This window comes from Dipodomys spectabilis, unplaced genomic scaffold, assembly GCF_019054845.1.
Source record: "Dipodomys spectabilis isolate Male_0828 unplaced genomic scaffold, ASM1905484v1 ptg000019l, whole genome shotgun sequence".
Lineage (NCBI taxonomy): Eukaryota > Metazoa > Chordata > Mammalia > Rodentia > Heteromyidae > Dipodomys > Dipodomys spectabilis.
This window is the reverse complement of record NW_024870696.1, coordinates 18,344,860-18,362,392: the sequence shown is the minus strand read 5'-3', so window position 1 is coordinate 18,362,392 and position 17,533 is coordinate 18,344,860. Positions and strand designations below refer to the sequence as shown.

The 17,533-nt window shown below is 42.9% G+C and overlaps 1 protein-coding gene across 1 annotated transcript in view; it reads left to right on the top strand.

Moving 5' to 3' along the window:
• The window catches only part of Tnn (tenascin N), a 61,474-nt gene that overhangs the window by 19,774 nt on the left and 24,167 nt on the right, over positions 1 to 17,533 (top strand). The window contains exons 7-13 of the mRNA XM_042674254.1: positions 1,164 to 1,427; positions 2,162 to 2,425; positions 5,640 to 5,903; positions 9,379 to 9,642; positions 11,800 to 12,063; positions 14,183 to 14,446; positions 16,243 to 16,506. Of these exons, the coding sequence (XP_042530188.1) occupies positions 1,164 to 1,427; positions 2,162 to 2,425; positions 5,640 to 5,903; positions 9,379 to 9,642; positions 11,800 to 12,063; positions 14,183 to 14,446; positions 16,243 to 16,506 (1,848 nt within the window). The remainder of the gene's footprint in view (positions 1 to 1,163; positions 1,428 to 2,161; positions 2,426 to 5,639; positions 5,904 to 9,378; positions 9,643 to 11,799; positions 12,064 to 14,182; positions 14,447 to 16,242; positions 16,507 to 17,533) is intronic.

Genomic DNA, 17,533 nt, shown 5'->3' with positions numbered 1-17,533 from the left:
GACTTAAACTTAATTTGTTTGTGTATATGTGTGTGTGTGTGTGTGTGTGTGTGTGTGTGTGTATGGGTGTTGTGTGCAAACATGTGCGTGTACACATTGGTCTTAGAGCCTGAACTCAGGGCCTAGGCACTGTCCCTGAGCTTTTTCAATTTTTTTTTGGTCAAAGCTAGAGCTCTACCACTTGAGTCACAGCTCCACTTCTGGCTTTTTTTGTTTGTTTGTTTTTTGAGTCGTTAGAGATAAGAATCTCACAGACTTTCTGGTCTGGACTGGCTTTGAACCATGGTCCTCAGATCTCAATCTCCTGAGTAGCTAGGATTACAGGCGTGAGCCACTTAGAGCCTGGCTCTAAGGAGATTATTTTTAAAACATGGTAATAAAGGCATCATTTCTATCTACCAAGTTGCTTGGGTTTGGACTTGCTAAGGGTTTGCTCTTTTGAGGAGAAAATGATCATTCATACCTCTTTGGTAATAACGTATAAACATGCACTGTGCAGTGTCACTTAGTATTCCCCCTAGCTGGTGATGGAGGTGGGCGGTACTGATGTTTCCGTCCTTGTGGAGGTGAGGAGACAATGACTTACATTACACAGCCTGTCCCAAGTGAGGAATGGTGGGGACCATGCTCTAACCCAGTTTACCCATCTAGAGACTCAGGGAGATTCTACAAGTAAGATTTTTCTTCTAGGTCAGGCCACAAGCATTAATTTAAAACTCTCCTGGTTCCTCACCAGAGACATGATATTTTACATAGAAATAACGTGACAGCTCCTACTCATAGGATATTTTTTTCCCAAAGAACATACTGGAGCAGATGGAAACAATTATTGAAATACATTTGCTTTCAGGTAAAAGGAATTAGGAGTATATTATATAAATCCAGGCTAGAGGAAAAATTAGTATGTAGAGACAAGTTCTTTTTAATCCAAAAGCAACTTGTGGGTAAAGTTCACAGAGTCCTTCTAAAAGTGAGCTGGATCTGAAAACTTTACTCATTAAGTTCATTGACTTTTTGACCAGTTGTTTAATGAAAACCTTTAAGTTCTCTCAACCATTGGCATAATAGCTGACTCAAATGTATTGAGTTCCTTATTTTGGCTGTGTTCGTGCTAGTCTTTCAGAAACTTTCAGCTATCTTCTCCTTTTATATCTTTCTTCAAGAACTTGACAGCCCTGCCAACCTGGTGACTGACCGGGTAACAGAGAACACCGCCAGTGTCTCCTGGGATCCAGTGGAGGCTGACATTGACAGGTATGTGGTGAGCTACACCTCTATCGACGGCGAGACCAGGGAGGTTCCAGTGGACAAGGAGAAGAGCAGCACCATCCTCACAGGCCTGAGGCCAGGCGTGGAGTACAAAGTCTACGTGTGGGCTCAGAAAGGGGATAGAGAAAGCAAGAAGGCCAATACCAAGGCCCCCACAGGTAACTAGACAGAGATGGTTAACTGGAATTGAATTTTGAGCTTGGGGATTGTGTATAGGATATCAAAGGCCTAAATGTTTTGGTCTGTGGTGTGGCTTGAACTCAGGGCCTGGTACTGTCCCTGAACTATTTTGCTCAAGGCTAGTGCTCTACCTCTTTGTGTCACAGCGCCACTTCTGGTTTTCTGGTGGTTTGTTGGGGATAAGAGTCTCACAGACTTTTCTGCCCGGGCTGGCTTTGAACTGCGATGCTCAGATCTCAGCCTCCTGAGTAGCTAGGATTACCAGCGTGAGCCACCGGTGGTTGGCTTGCAGTTAGAATCTTAATGATGTGAGACTGCCAGTGAGCTTCAGGAATGACCTCAGTGGGATATTCCTCCCTTGACAGCTGCGAGCTGCTCATGAAATCACTTGATCTCCAGAGGGAGAATATGGGTATGGGTACAGTGTTTATAGCAGGCTCAGCCGAGATGTGTTTAGGAACTGGTTGGGCATTATTTGTGATAATCCTTCTAGAGTGTTGCCAATAAATAACTTTTGGTAAAATGGCAAATTACTTACTTAACTGACATCAGAGCAGATATGCAATTGATAGTCTTGATATGCCACGTCCTTCTAAGAAGACACTTTAGGGAGGTGAAAGCCATGAATTATAACAGTGAAGTTGTGGCACTGGGGTAGTGGGTGTGGCTCGCACTGTCAGAGCTTAGGATTTCCCAAACATTTTCTTTTCAGATATTGACAGTCCCAAAAACTTGGTGACTGACCAGGTGACAGAGAATACGATCAGTGTCTCCTGGGAGCCTGTGCAGGCCAGCATCGACAGGTATGTGGTGAGCTACACCTCTGCTGATGGAGAAACAAAGGAGGCTCCAGTGGGGAAAGAGAAGACCAGCACCATCCTGACAGGCCTGAGGCCAGGCATGGAGTACAAGGTCCATGTGTGGGCCCAGAAAGGGACCCAGGAGAGCAGGAAGGCCAATACCAAGGCTCCCACAGGTAACAGAGCATGCGCTATTACTTCACCATTGCTAAGCTTATGGTCTGTCTAGGTGAGTTTTTCTGATTTTGACCTCGACGGACAAAGATACTTTGTTTACCAGAGACCTCCATAAAAATCATGTACCCCTCACTTCCTTTGAATAGTTTCTCTTAGAGTTCATATCTCATAATGTGGTATCCAAGTTTGATCGACGGTGATTGCGTCTAGTCCCCCATTCTTCTGTCTCATGATTGTGAAGACACTGAAATTTTCACCTGGGTAAAGAATAAATAGGATGAAAACACAAACAGCTATTAGACTGAGAGAGTCAGACTGGCGGATTGTATTCCCAAATTAATCTTTGTTTGTTTGTATTTCGTTTTGTTTTTAAACTGCTCACCAGTTTAAGCCATTCCTATGAAGCTTGTGCTTGCTTCTGCCTTTTGGCTGAATTTTTTAGACAGAAATAATTGCAGTGTTTTGTCAGCTAAAATTAAGCCAGGATCTAGTTCCCCAAATGCCAATTTTTTAAGTAACAAAAATGTCTATTTCTAGGTAGGAGCCCCCCTTCATTTACAGTTGTCCATTTGCATGCCAGCTGCCTGCTGTGGAAGGGAACTCACGCCTCTTGGGCCTTCCTCTTTGTACTTTAAGCACCAATCTTCCAGCTTGCTAAGTGCAATGTTGGATGCATTAGTGTTTGGCACATCTGGGAAACACACATTGAGGGGTGGCTAGACTCAAGCAGAGGAGAGATGTGAGGAGAAGCCCGGTGTCCTGAGGAAAGAGTTTGAGGGATTAGAAGGGAAGATAGGTAGGTGAAAGGTCAAGATGGAGGAAAATCCACCAGTCAGAAGAGAAGAGTAGTCAGGGATTAAAGGCAGACAGGCCAAGAATCGTGGAAAGCCTTCCTTGACTTTAGCATGGCCTGTCATGGGGCCTGATGAATGTTCGAGCTGGCTCCTCTTTTGGAGCACTTTTGTGCTTATTTCCCACTGGGAATCTCTCACTGCAATCATCTTGCGGGCAAATGCTTATCCCTCCCGGTCTCTTGTTCTCCTTCTTCTATCCAGAGGACGCCAGAGGGTGTGCTCCAGCACCACTAATGGAGTTACTAGGTGATTCTAGGTAGGACAACCCTAGATTCTTCTGTGCTTGGCTCACATCTAGTCCATGCAGAACAGACATGCCTCCTTTGTCCATTCAGTGGGTGGCTGCACAGGCTTTTTTCAATGCCATAGCTTCTCTTGCTTGGCACCAAACAACCAGCTTTTCTGTTAACCCTTAGATATTTGAGTCATGTGTTAAAAAAAACAACAACAAACCAACCTTCAGTGTTCCCTACCCTTTAGAAGGGATTTCTCCACCTTTTCACTGTTGACATGTTGAGTAGGATAATTTATTTGTTGCCCAGGTGTAGCTTGGGTCATGTAGGATGTTCAGCAATATCCTTGGTGTCTACCCATTAGATGCCAGTAAGCTCCCACCTTTCACTGACATTGCTACTCACCCCCTTGAGATTTCTTTTCTACTCTGTACACCACAAATTCTGTACAGGATCCTACTAAAATCGCTTATTTAAGGATTGGGTCCTGCTTCTAGGACTCACAGGGTAGCTCTGTTCAAATAATTCTAACTCTCTGACCTCTCTAACTGCTGTCTCTTTCTCTCTCTCTTTCTCTCTCTCCCTCTGTGAAGTATTACTACGTGCTTTATTTTTTCCTTTGCCATTCAACCAAGCAGTTTATGAGCATAATGCATCTTGATCAATGTCACCCCTTTCAGCATTCTCACTCTTCCCTCCCAACCCACCCCTTTCCTCACTCTTCTTAGTTTTATAGACTGGAGATGGTTGGTTAGCCACAGAGTCATAGAACTGTTGAGCCAGCCTTGCTGGTGGGCCAGGGGTTGGAATACAGATACCAAGCTTCCTGGAGTCAAAGCCTAAATGAACATATATAAAAGGACCTTTGAGCAAATAAGTTTAGGGAAATGAGTTTTGCAAAAAATATTTAGATTTAAGAAGCGATACTATTTTTCTTCGTGCAATACAGTTTTGGTAACCTTGGGTGTGTGTAGTAGAGTGAAACATCAAACTGATAGCTTTGCTGAAAAGAGTTCATAGTCACTGGGCATGGCTGAGAATAGCCATAAGAGACACGCTATTCATTTGTAGACTACAACAACTCTATAAGATATAAATTGGTAATGTCTCCCCGTTTTGTATATCTTCCCCGTAGGGAAGAAATTGAGGTATAGAAGATGGTTTACTCTTTATTGCATTTTGAATTACAGAGTGGCTATTCTTTGGCTTCAGAGATGCAACGGTTGGCATACTTTAACATTTTCAAATGCTTCTTCTACTTTTGTTTGCTTATTTGTGACACAGTCCCATTAGGTGCCCAGGCTGGCCTTGAACTTGAGATCCTCCTGCTTCCATTCTGAAGCATAGAACATTACACAAAACAAACACAACTTGCACAAAATCCCTTTTCTTAATTATAATATTTTATTATTCTTACTTTTTTGGTGGTACTTTATTTGAAATCAAGGTACCTAACACTTTTTCTCTTTTAATCATTTTTCTAATAGGTTTCACTTTTTGCCTGGGACAGCCTGGATCCATGATCCTCCTATTTCTACATCCCAGGTGTTTCTGTGCCATAATTTTTTCTACATCATTTTATATTGCGTTACAGATCTAAGCACAGAGATCTGTACAATAGCTGTAACATCTTGATTTTATAAATATAGAAGTAAGTGAAGCAGCACACACAAGGTCAGAAAACAAGTCAGCAAATTATGCAGGTAGATGTACTCCTGGAATATTAATGTTTGAAAAAGCTTGAAAATCAAAGTAATAGCAGATTTTGGAAGTGAAGAGGCTGAAGCACAGGGAGAGGCAGCTGAGTTGCTCAGGACTGACCGATGGCAGGCTGGGGTAAGATTCATGGCCTGATGACTGAAGTCTCCGCTGCCTCCTCCTCTCATCTCTGCCTGTCAGGCTGACACTAGAACCCAGGCCCTCTCACTCCAGCTGTGGTGCTCATTCCACTGTCTGCGCTGCCTCCCTGGGGAGCCAAAACTCCAGCTGTGGAGTCTATGAAACAACTGAAAACCAAATATGAGCTAATCAAACCCTAAGAACAGGAAACACTGACAGTCCAAGAAAATGGTCTCTCCCTACTGTGCCTGTGACTAGAATTTACTGATCAGAATTTTCTCTTGCAGACATTGACAGCCCCAAAAACTTGATGACTAAGCAGGTGACGGAGAACACCGCCACTGTTTCCTGGGACCCAGTGGAGGCCGACATTGATAAGTATGTGGTGCGTTACACCTCTGCCGATGGAGAGACCAAGGAGGTTCCAGTGGGGAAAGAGAAGAGCAGCACCGTCCTGACAGGCCTGAGGCCAGGCGTGGAGTACAAGGTCGATGTGTGGGCCCAGAAGGGGGCCAGGGAGAGCAGGAAAGTCAACACAAAGGCTCCCACAGGTAATGAATATCAGAGTTTGGGAAAGCAACAACACCTTGTCATGGTAAGCTTATGGGAAGATGTGACTTTCCTCCTCTCACCTTCACCCACACCAAAAATCAATAATCTGTTAGACTTTTCCTGGTGGGTACGAAGCCAGTTGTAAAGTGGTCATTCCATCCCATTCCTGCATGTTCTTTAACACAGTATTCCCAAATATCAGCCGCATACTTGGCTCTTATACAGATTCATGGTGACTGGTCACTGCTTTTCTATGGTGCATTTCACTGCAGTAACTTTCAAAGCATTCTTCTCGTAAAGGAAAAGAGATACAGAAGCCATGTGTGTTATGTTGTGCTATCTTTAGAACAGAGTATGCCAAATGCAGTATAGTCTTCTCTGGACATCCTGTGTTTGGCTTCACCCTTTAGCTGAATTATGCATATTTGTAATTCCATCTACTTGGAAGGCAGAGACAGGACTATCTTGAGCTGGAAGTCAGGAAAATTTAGGAAAAAAAACATAAGGGCTGGGTTATTGTTCGAGGGATAGAGTGCTTGCCAAACATATTCTAGGCCTGGGGTTCAATCCCCAAGAGTGGAAAAAATTAATTTGCCCTTTAAAGTGTGTAATTTAATAATTTCATTATATTCACATTTGCACAACCATTACCAATGTCTAAAATTAGTGTGTGTGTGAGTGTGTGAATCCTGGATCTTGAACTCCGGGCCTGGCACTGTCCTTGAGATTCTTTGCTCAATGCTAGTGATCTAAGTGATCTACCATTTGAGCCATAGCCCCACTTCTGGTTCTTTTGTTGGTTAATTGGAGATAAGATTCTCATGGACTTCTCTGCCTGGCTGGCTTCAAACTGATCCTCGGATCTCAGCCTCCTGAGTAGCTACGGTTATAGGCATGAGCCACTGGTGTCTGCCTTATTTAGATAAATTTTGCCAACAAAAAGAACCTTGTGTCTATTCCCAGTCATGCTCTATGCTCAGTACCTCCCATAAGTAACAACTGCTCTGTCTGTATTAATTTTGCTTTTCTGGACATTCCTTTTATGTGGGATCCTCTAATATGTGGCCTTTCGTTACCAACTTCTTTCATGAAGTGTATGTTCCAGTTCATCCCTGTTGTAGCATGGGTCAGCTCTTACTTTTATTGTGAATGAGTACTTCATTGTATAGGTAGGGACAGTTGTTTATCCATTGGTCCTATGTTGACTGTTTAAGTTATTTCCACTCTTCGACTATTAGGAATAACAATGCTAAGAACATTTGTGTGCAAGTTTTGTATATACAAATGTCATAATTTCTGTTAGGTATATGTTTTGAGGTAGAATTTTCTGATTATTTGGTAATTCTAACTTTAATTCTTGAGTACAACTGTACTATTTTTAAAGGTGCCTTGAAATTTATGACCATGTTTTCAGATGAGGAAACTGAGGTAGCTGACTTGTCCAAGGCCATAGCTAAGCTATGGCAAAGTCTTGTGATCAGAGTCCGAAGCATTTCTTGCCCCTCATGTCTGCCACTTAGACTGACACTAGAACCTAGGCCCTGTAACTCCTGCTTTGGTTCCGCTGTCTGTACTATCCCCTGAGGAGCCAAGGGTTTTGTTATGATGACAAGGTCTCTGACCATGAAATGACTGAAAAACAATGTACGAGATGGGTGAATTTGAAGGGCAGAAACTCTCTCAGTTCAAGAGAATGGTCTCTCTGTGTGCCTGATACTAGACCTGATGAAGCAGCACTTTTTCTCTTAGACATTGACAGCCCCAAAAACTTGAAGACTAAGCAAGTGACAGAGAACACTGCCACCCTGTCCTGGGACCCAGTCGAGGCTGACATTGATAGGTATGTGGTGCGCTACACCTCTGCGGATGGAGAGACCAAGGAGATTCCAGTGGGGAAGAGGACCAGCACCGTCCTGACAGGCCTGAAGCCGGGAGTGGAGTACAAGTTCGATGTGTGGGCCCAGAAGGGGGCCAGGGAGAGCAGGAAGGCCAACACAAAGGCTCCCACAGGTAATGAACATCTGTTTGGGGAAGGCAACACTAATTCATGGTAAACTGATGGAATGGCATTTGATTTTCTTACCTGACCTTGAGAGAAATCAGTGATTTATTAAACAATCAAGATGAAGGCTTGTGTTCCGATGAAGTGGTCACATCAACCCATCCTCAGTTTTCTTGAACACATTAACCCCAAATATTGGCCTCGTACTTCCGTCGTATAGAGATTTATGGTGATCAGTAACTGTTCTTCTGTTCGGTATGTTCTTAGTGTCAGTTTCAAAATATTCCTCTTAAAAAGGAAGAGATATAAAGAAGCCATGCATGATGTTACTGTGTGTAAGTTAAGTGGTTCAAGGAAATTGTGTGTGTGTGTGTGTGTGTGTGTGTGTGTGTGTTTGTGTGCATGCCAATCCTGGGGTTTGAATTCAAGGTCAGTTGGTGTCCCTAAACTTTTGTGCTATAGGATAGCACTCTACCACATTGAGCTACAGTGCCATTTTTGGCTTTTGGTGGTTAATTGGAAATAAGAGTCTTATTGACTTTCCTGCCTGGGCCGGCTTTGAACCCCGGTCATCAGATGTCAGCCTCCTGAGTAGCTAGGATCAGAGGCATGAGCCACCAACACCTGGCCTGAGGAAGTGGTTTTTTGATTTCTTTAGAGATGAAAAGAAGGGTTACTACTTTTTTCTTTTCTTTTCTTTTTGCTGAATACATCCTCCTTTGAGTAGTATATATTCTGCTGCAATGATTGTGTGCTTGACATTCACCCACCTTTCAGTGAATGTGATGGCACACACCAGTAATCCCAGGCACTTGGATGGCTGACGAGTTCAAAGCCAGCTCAGGCAGAAAAATATTTTCAGTTTATGCATGCTGCAGCTTCATTGTATCATCCATGTTAGGTTTATTATGAATAGATAATTCATTGTATGGATAGGTGCATTTGTTTGTCTGTTTGTCCTTCGTTGAACAACAAAGGACAAATAACAATGCTAATAATAACGAGTATTTGTATACAAGTTTTTGAATGCATGAATGATAATATTTCTCTTAGTTAGATGCCTTGGAGTGGAACTGCTTGATTATTTGGTAGTTATCACTTGAATTTCTGAGTAGATCACACTATTTCCAAAGGTGGCACAAAGTATTAATCTAAGGCCCATATTACAGATGAGGAAACTGAGGTATATAGTCAGAGGCATCTGAATTGTGGCCCAAGGGGCTTCCTGACCCTGTCAGGCTGACAGTAGAACTCAGCTACTGTAACTCTCTGGCTCTGGTGCTCTTTTCATTGTCTTGTGCCGCCTCTTTCTGGGTCCAGGAGTCCAGATGTGGAGATGAGGTCTATGCTCATGAAACAGTTGATAACAGCATATAAAATTGAGCAATCCATAAGAAAAAGGAATTCACTCAGACACAGAGCAAAGTAGTCTGTCTTTTATACCCGTTACTGATTTCTACTTATCTGTTTAGACATTGACAGCCCGAAAAACTTGGTCACTGAGCAGGTGACAGAGAACTCTGCCACCGTCTCCTGGGACCCGGTAGAGGCTGACATTGACAGATACGTGGTGCGCTACACCTCTGTTGATGGAGAGACCAGGGAACTTCTGGTTGGGAAGGATCAAAGCAGCACCGTCTTGACAGGCATGAGACCAGGTGTGGATTACATATTCGAAGTGTGGGCCCAGAAAGGGACCCGGGAGAGCAAGAAAGCCACCACCAAGGCCCCCACAGGTAATTGTTACTCTCCTTTTATAATGCAGCATGTATTTATTACCTTTGCCTAAAGGAGGTCAAATTTGGGTTTCCTTCTCTGGTGCTGGTAAACCGCAATCACTGTAGATGACCTAAATGGTATATTGTCATAGTACTCACCGATCTCTCAATTCTTTTAACACATTATTTTATAATAAGGTCCTCGTTTTCAGCCTCTTATTTTGGCATTTATGAAGATTTAAGATAGTCTGAAGATGTAGCTGTAGAGTGCTTGCATAGCATGTGTAAGGCCCTGGTGAATCTTCAGCCTCAAGAAGAAGCAAAACAAAACAATGTAGTTAATGGTGATTTTCACACTGTTCTAATCGTGGACTTCTTTTGTTGGTCAATCTCAGAATATCTGTCTTGTAACAAAAGACATAAAAATATATGGTAGGATATGTGTCCTAATTATTTTAGGGAAAGGATTTATTGCTTTCTTAGTGAATACATTCTTTGTGTGCTGTGGTTCCATTCTGAGGATCCTACTTTTACAATTATAGACAATAACAGCTCATAATTTGCAGGCTTTTCCATCCGTTTCCCCCTTTGTTATACCTCATTAGGATTTATTTACAAGGGCTGCGGGTGTGATGGCTCAAGTGATGGAGCACCTGCTTAGCAAGCCTGGAAACCTGAATGCAGCCCCCAAAGGATGTGTACTTTAAAGTGTACAATAGAGCTAGCTTAGTATATTTACAGAACTGTACAATAATTCTCAGTGTCCCTCTCTAAAAGAACTAGTAATGGGAGTGAATACTCCCCTTCCCACGCTCTCTAGCCCTGCTAACAACTACATTCTGTCTGCATGGGTTTCTTTTCTCTGGACATTTTCTTTACATGGAATTATACACTGTGTGGCTCTTTACGACTGACTTCTGCCATAAAGCATAATGTTTTCTAGAACCATATTTTCTGGGATTATCCATACTGCAGCTTATATCAAGACTTAATTTTTATTGTGAATTAATATTTCATTGTGGAAATGCACGTTTGTTTATCAATTGTTAGACATTTGGGTTGCTTCTTTTTTCTCTATTATGAATAGTGATGGTGCTATTTGTGTATAAGGTTATTTTCGGGGGGATATGTGTACTGAGGGGCCATCCCAGGACCTGGCCCATGATGGACAAGTGCTCTCTCACCTAACTATTCTCCCATCTCCTGTGTTCAAGTTTTTGCATGCATATACGTCATCATTTCCCTTAGGCATGTGCTAAGAGTGGAATTGCTGAATTATTTGATAATTCTAACTAATTTTGCAGAATGTTTTCAAAACTATAGCACAATTTTATATGCCCATCAATGAAAAAGTCCTCACTTATTGATGCTCAGAGGAGTTTGTTGAGTCTGTGCAAAAGGAGTTCATACAGCCAGGTGCCGCTGGCTCAGGCCTGTAATCCTAGCTACTCAAAAGAGGCTGAGATCTGAGGATCATGGTTCAAAGCCAGCCAGGGTAGAAAAGTCCATGAGGCTCTTATCTACAATATACTACTCAGAAAAAATCCAGAAATGGTGCTGTGGCTCAAGTGGTAGAGCTCTAGCCTTGAGCACAGAGAGGCTCAGGGACAGAGCCCAGGCCCTGAGCTCAAGCCCCAGGACTGAAAAAATAAAAAGGTAATATTCCCATTTTATAGCCGATAATCCCCAAATACAGAGAGATACATGGTTCCTGAAATTCATATAGTTAGCTGATGATTCATGGTGTTTGCTTCGTGAAATATTCAGTAACATTAAGGTACCTCTAAGGTCGTGTTAATCTACAGCAAATATTATAGATGAGGAAATTGAGGTGTAGTCAGAAGCAGCTGAGTTGTCCAAGGCTGTGGTCAGCCAGTGGTTGAACTAGAGTGATATTCATGATGATTAGAGTCCAACAAATATGCTACTTCCTACCCCTCAACTGTGCCTCTCAGGTTGAGACTAGACCCCAGCCCCTCTAACTCCAGATGTGAGACTCACTCACTCCACTGTCTTGTGCACCTCCTTGAGGAGCCAAGAGTCCAGCAGAAGATGAAGAAGTTGTGCACGAAACAACCACAAACCAAGCACGAGACAGGAGAATGTAAGCACAGGAAACCTCCTCACTCTTTTGTGCCTGTTACTCCTGTTTATTGACGAGTTCTTTGCCTTTAGACATTGACGGCCCGAAAAATCTGGTGACTGATCAAGTGACAGAGAATACCGCCAGTGTCTCCTGGGATCCGGTGGAGGCTGACATTGACAGGTATGTGGTGCGCTACACCTCTGCTGATGGAGAGACCTGGGAGGTTCCAGTGGACAAGGAGAAGAGCAGCACCGTCCTCACAGGCCTGAGGCCAGGCGTGGAGTACAAATTCGATGTGTGGGCCCAGAAAGGGATCCAAGAGAGCAGGAAGGCCAGCACCAAGGCCCCCACAGGTAAACAACTTTGCCCTTTGAGAATGTTAATACCTGTCATGGTAAGCCTGTGGGAAGATATTTAATTTTCCTACTAGGTCCTTGGCAGAAATCAATGATCAATGGAAGAGCGGGATGGTAGACTTTGGTCATAGTACCCATTGGGTCTCTCAATGTCTGAGAGCACATTATCTCATATTATTAGCCTCGTAGTTGTTGTTTTGCTGGATTTTTGGAGATAGCATCTTCCTACAGATCCCAGAGTGGCTGGAACTCATTGTGTAGTCCATGCTGACCTAGAATTGATTTTTTTTTTTGCCTCATTGTCCTCGGTGCTGGGACCATTGACATACCATCATGCTCCTGCAGCAGCCTTGTATTTTTGTCTCATGAAGATAATGGTAGCAGAATGCTGGTGGCTCACAACTGTGATCCTAGCTGTTCAGGAAGCTTAGATCTGAGAATGAAGGTTCAAAGCCAGCTCAGGCAAACAAATCAGAGAGACTCTTATCTCCATTTAACCAGCCAGGAGTAGAAGTGTGACTTAAGTGGTAGAGTACCACCCTTGAACAAAAAAACGAAGCAAGAACATAGTGTCTTGAGGTTAAGCCCCACTACAGGCACACCCATACACGATTATTGGTGTTTGGTACATCCATCCACTGTTTTTCCGATTGTATTTTCTTTCTGAACAATCTCAAAATATTCCTTTTGAAAAGGAAAATGTTTAAAGAAGTCATGTATGTTAGGATTGATGAGCTAAGTACTGTAGGGAAATGGCTTTTGCTGTGATGTGTTAGGTCAAGAGGGCTTATGCTTTATTGATAGACAAATTCTACTTTGAATACTGTAGACTGCACTTTAAAAATCCTACGGTTACAATTATATACAATAACTTCTCAATGTTAAAGCTTTTCCATCTTAGGTTTCCTCATTTCTTAAGAACAGCTGTATGAAAACATAGTTACCTACAATAGAATTCGCCCACTTCAAGAGCACATTCAGCAGTTGTGAAAATGACTCCTGTCATTTTCGCTCAGGATTAGGATGGAACTCAGAGTGTCACATTTGCTAGGCTGGCGCACTACTGGTGAGCCTGCCTCCACCCCAAGTTGTACAACTATTACCACTGTCTCTTTCACCAGCAACAAGAACCTTATGTCCATTCCCAGCGACTCCTGTGCTCAGTACTTCCAGGCTTCCATAATGACTGCTGTCTATCTGTATTAATTTCCTGTACTGGAAATTACTTTATACCCGGCATCTCCCAATATATGTATTTTGTGACTGACTTCTTTCAGGAAGCATGTTTTCTGGGTTCAGCCATGTTTTAGCGTGGATCTATACTTACTTTTACTGCAAATGAATATTTCGTTTTTGGATACACACTTTTGTTTATCCATTTTTCAATGAATGAGCTTGAGTTGCCGCCACTCTTCTGCTATTGTGAGTAATGATGAGATGAGCATGTCATGTCAGTTTTCACGGAGACATAGATATCTTGGTGTAGAGTTTCTGGATCATTCTACCCAACACAGTGGGTGCACTGTGCTGCATATCCGTCAGCAATGAAGGAGGATTCTTTTCTTCATTTACTTGGTCCTCAGAGACATTTAGACCAGGAACCAAGGTTCCTCATTTCGCAGGCAAAGTCCTCAAATATAGTGAAGTGTATAATTTCTGCAAGTCACAAAGTTAGTAAAGACTTGTCGGGTTTTCTTCCTGAGATCTTCAGAAACATGAAGGTAGCTGTAAGATATGTTTAATCTATAAGGCCCGCATTTACAGATGAGAAAACTAAGGTGTAGTCAGAGGTGAGTTGAGGCCGGTGACACAGCTGGAGTAAAATTCATGATCTGATGACTGGAGCCCAATATGCGTTTTTCCCCTCAGCTCTTCCTCTCAGGCTAATACTAGAACCCAGTCCCAACTCTGTGTGGCTCATTCCACTGTCTCAAGCTGCCTTCATGGGCATCCAAGAATCCAATTGTGGAGACAAGCTCTATGCCCATGAAACAATAAAAAAACCAAATACAAGATGGGAAAAATCTTAAGAACAGGAAACTATCTTAGTCCAAGTAAAACAGCCTCTCTTTTGTGTCTGTTACAAGTGTTTATTGATCAGCACTTTTCCTTGTAGACATTGACAGCCCCAAAAACCTGGTGACTAAGCAGGTGACAGAGAACAGTGCCACTGTCTCCTGGGACCCTGTGGAGGCCGACATTGATAGGTATGTGGTGCGCTACACCTCTGCGGATGGAGAGACCAGGGAATTTCTGATTGGGAAGGATGAAAGGAGCACCGTCCTGACAGGCCTGAGGCCAGGCGTGGAGTACAAGTTTGATGTGTGGGCCCAGAAGGGGGCCAGGGAGAGCAGGAAGGCCAGCACCAAGGCCCCTACAGGTAACGGACATCGTTTTTGTGACTGTAATGCCTGCCATGCTGTCTACACTGAGTATATTTTGTTTTCCTCCTATGGTTGGAGATGGATGGGATATCGAAGGGCAGGACAGTGTCAATTCATACATTGACTCTACACAGTCTGTTTCATTTCCCCTTGACCAGCTTCCTTCATAGTCAGACCCTAGCGTCTGAGCTGTTTTGTTTTTTAAAATTATTTAAAAATTTTAAATTGTTTTTATAAAGATAATATACAGAAGGGTCACATTTACATAAGTCAGATAAAGAGTACATTTCTGTTTTGGACAGTATCACCCCTTCCCTTACTCTCTCCTACTTTTTCCCTCACATCCCCACACCTAAACTCTTTTTGATAGTTGTATTTACAGCTTCTCTTCAGAGTCTGTGAATCTTTTGGACAGTATTTATTGTGCCTTAGTGAGTTTGTGAGTAGAGCAAAACATGAAAAGAAAATCTCACATCATTATTAATAATATATTAAAAGTTTGACCTTAATAATATATATTCTACAAAAGAAAGAGTACTCAAGGTGTGACTATGATCAAAGTAAAACACTATGATGAAACCCCTTTCTACAATGAATACACACTATTAAAATGAATATAGATTTTACGTGTGCCATAGTGGTTGTATGTGTGTGGTTTAATTTATTACAAATGGGTCATAGTACATAGACCAACTTTATAATCTTTAATGGTGATTCATTCTATTAATGAGATATAACTTGGCTAGATGCAGAGCAGAGTTTTGTAGGTAAGATGAGTAAGTAGCAAAAGAATAGACATGGATGGAAACTTCCAGATACAAGTTACTTAAACAGTATAGTTCACTCTGTAGAATGATGAAGTGTAAGTCAGTCAGGGTTCTGAGATAGGATAGCTCCTGTGTTGCTTTCTTAGGAGTGTAAAAGAGGTATCTACCCACTTTTTGTACAGTGATGCCACTATCAAACCGGCAAGGGAATCCATGCTTGTTGAAGAAGAGGAAAACAGGCCTTACTTTTTGCTGGGTTACTTAATAATATGTACTGAGCACTTGCCCTGTGCCTTGTCTTTTACTGGGCACTGGGAACACAGAAGAAAAGAGGAGGTTTTTCCAGGCACTTCTTCTTCTAGGAGCTTGCATTTGGACCTGGGCTTCAGAATCTTCTAGTATATGCTGGAAGTCTTCATTGTCCATTGGTGGTGAACACAAAATTGGGCACTCCTTTTAGGCAGAGTCCAGGTCTACTTCAGTGTCTAACTCTGCTCACTGCCTCAGACATATCTTCTACAGTTTTTAATAGAGGTCAGGGATTAAGTTGTCAAATTCTAGTCTCTTGGGATTTCTACCTGAGGAAATGAAAGGCAGAAAATTAAAACAAGCTGGGAGCTAGTGGCTCACACCTGCAATCTTAGTTTCTTGGGTGATTGAGATCAGGATTGTAGCTTGAGGCTGGTTTGGGCATACATATGAGACTCCTTCTCAACCAATAGTTGGGTAGGGTGGTGTGTGCCTTTCATCCCAGCTATGGAAGGAAGTGAAAAATAAGTGATTTTTTTTTTCTGGGCAGGAAGTGAGGCCCTATTCCCAAAATAACCAGTACAAAAATAAGCCTAGAGGTCTGTCTCATCAGTAGATTATCTGCCTAGCAAGCACAAAGTCTTGAGTTCAAATCCCAGTACCACCAACTTTTTTTACAAAGAAAAAAAAAAGATAAACCATAAAAGAATCTCACTTTAGGCAGTATGGCCCTTGGCCTGTTCACAGCCCAAATTGATGAGTACTTTTCCTTGTAGACATTGACAGCCCCAAAAACCTGGTGACCAACCAAGTGACAGAGAACACAGCCACCATCTCCTGGGACCCAGTACAGGCAGACATCGACAGGTACATGGTGCGCTACACCTCTCCTGATGGAGAGACCAGGGAGATTCCAGTGAGGAAGGAGAAGACCAGCACTGTCCTGACCGGCCTGAGGCCAGGCGTGGAGTACACGGTCCATGTGTGGGCCCAGAAAGGGTCCCGACAGAGTAAGAAGGCTGACACAAAGGCTCCCACAGGTAATGAGTCCTATTCTTTGGAAACGGGACAGCTGAAGGGCTAATCCTTTAGGTTAGGCCTGATGGCAGCTCTCTGATACAGGAAACCCATCTCCTTGTAGGTTGTTGCTCATTTACATAGAGTTGCACTCATTTACATAGTACCTACCCTCTCTGCATTCTACCCAATGAGAAGGGGCAAGGGAGAGGTTAGAGCACAACTGAAATATTACACACATCAATTCTTCCCCTAGTTCACTGTCAGATCTCACAGTGCCAGGCCTCATGACAAGGGAGGTTGGGAAATGAGGTTTTCAGATGGATGGTCATGTATCCAGCTGTAACTTCTGCTATAATGTCCTGTAAAATTAAATGGCCATATTTAAATTTTGATGAAGTAAAATAAATCATTTCCCCAGTCAGATCAATGGTATTTCAGTCAACAACCACATGTGGTGAATGGTTATTGAACTGGACAGTGCAGAGTACAGAAAGCGTACATTACTGCAGGGCTGTCCATTGGACAACATGCTCATAGAGGAAGCGGAAGGTGGGTGTGAGGGGGAATAGAGCAGGCTTCTGTGGTGCTCTCTCACTGGCGTGGCACATGAGGTGGTTGAGGAACTGAAGAAGAGGCTGGTAACTTTGGAGCAACACAGTTGAGAGTCAGGCCATACAAGACTATACGGGAAAGAGAAAGCATATTTATTAAGAAGCGTGATATGCTGCACGAAAATAATTTATAAAAATACTGCTCTTCACAGTAGCAAGAATAAGTGGAAGAGGTGAGAGGGTAGAAGAGGGAAGGGTAGTGAAACGGCCATTGTCAAATCTGATGAGAAGTGGTAATGATTTGGATAGAAGTGGAAATAGAAGAGGATGTCTGAGGCGGGGCGCTGGTGGCTCACGCCTGTAATCCTAGCTACTCAGGAGGCTGAGATCCGAGCATCATGGTTCAAAGCCAGCCCGGGCAGGAACCTCCAAGAGACTCTTATCTCCAGTTAACCACCAGAAAACTGGAAGTGGTGCTGTGGCTCGAGGGATAGAG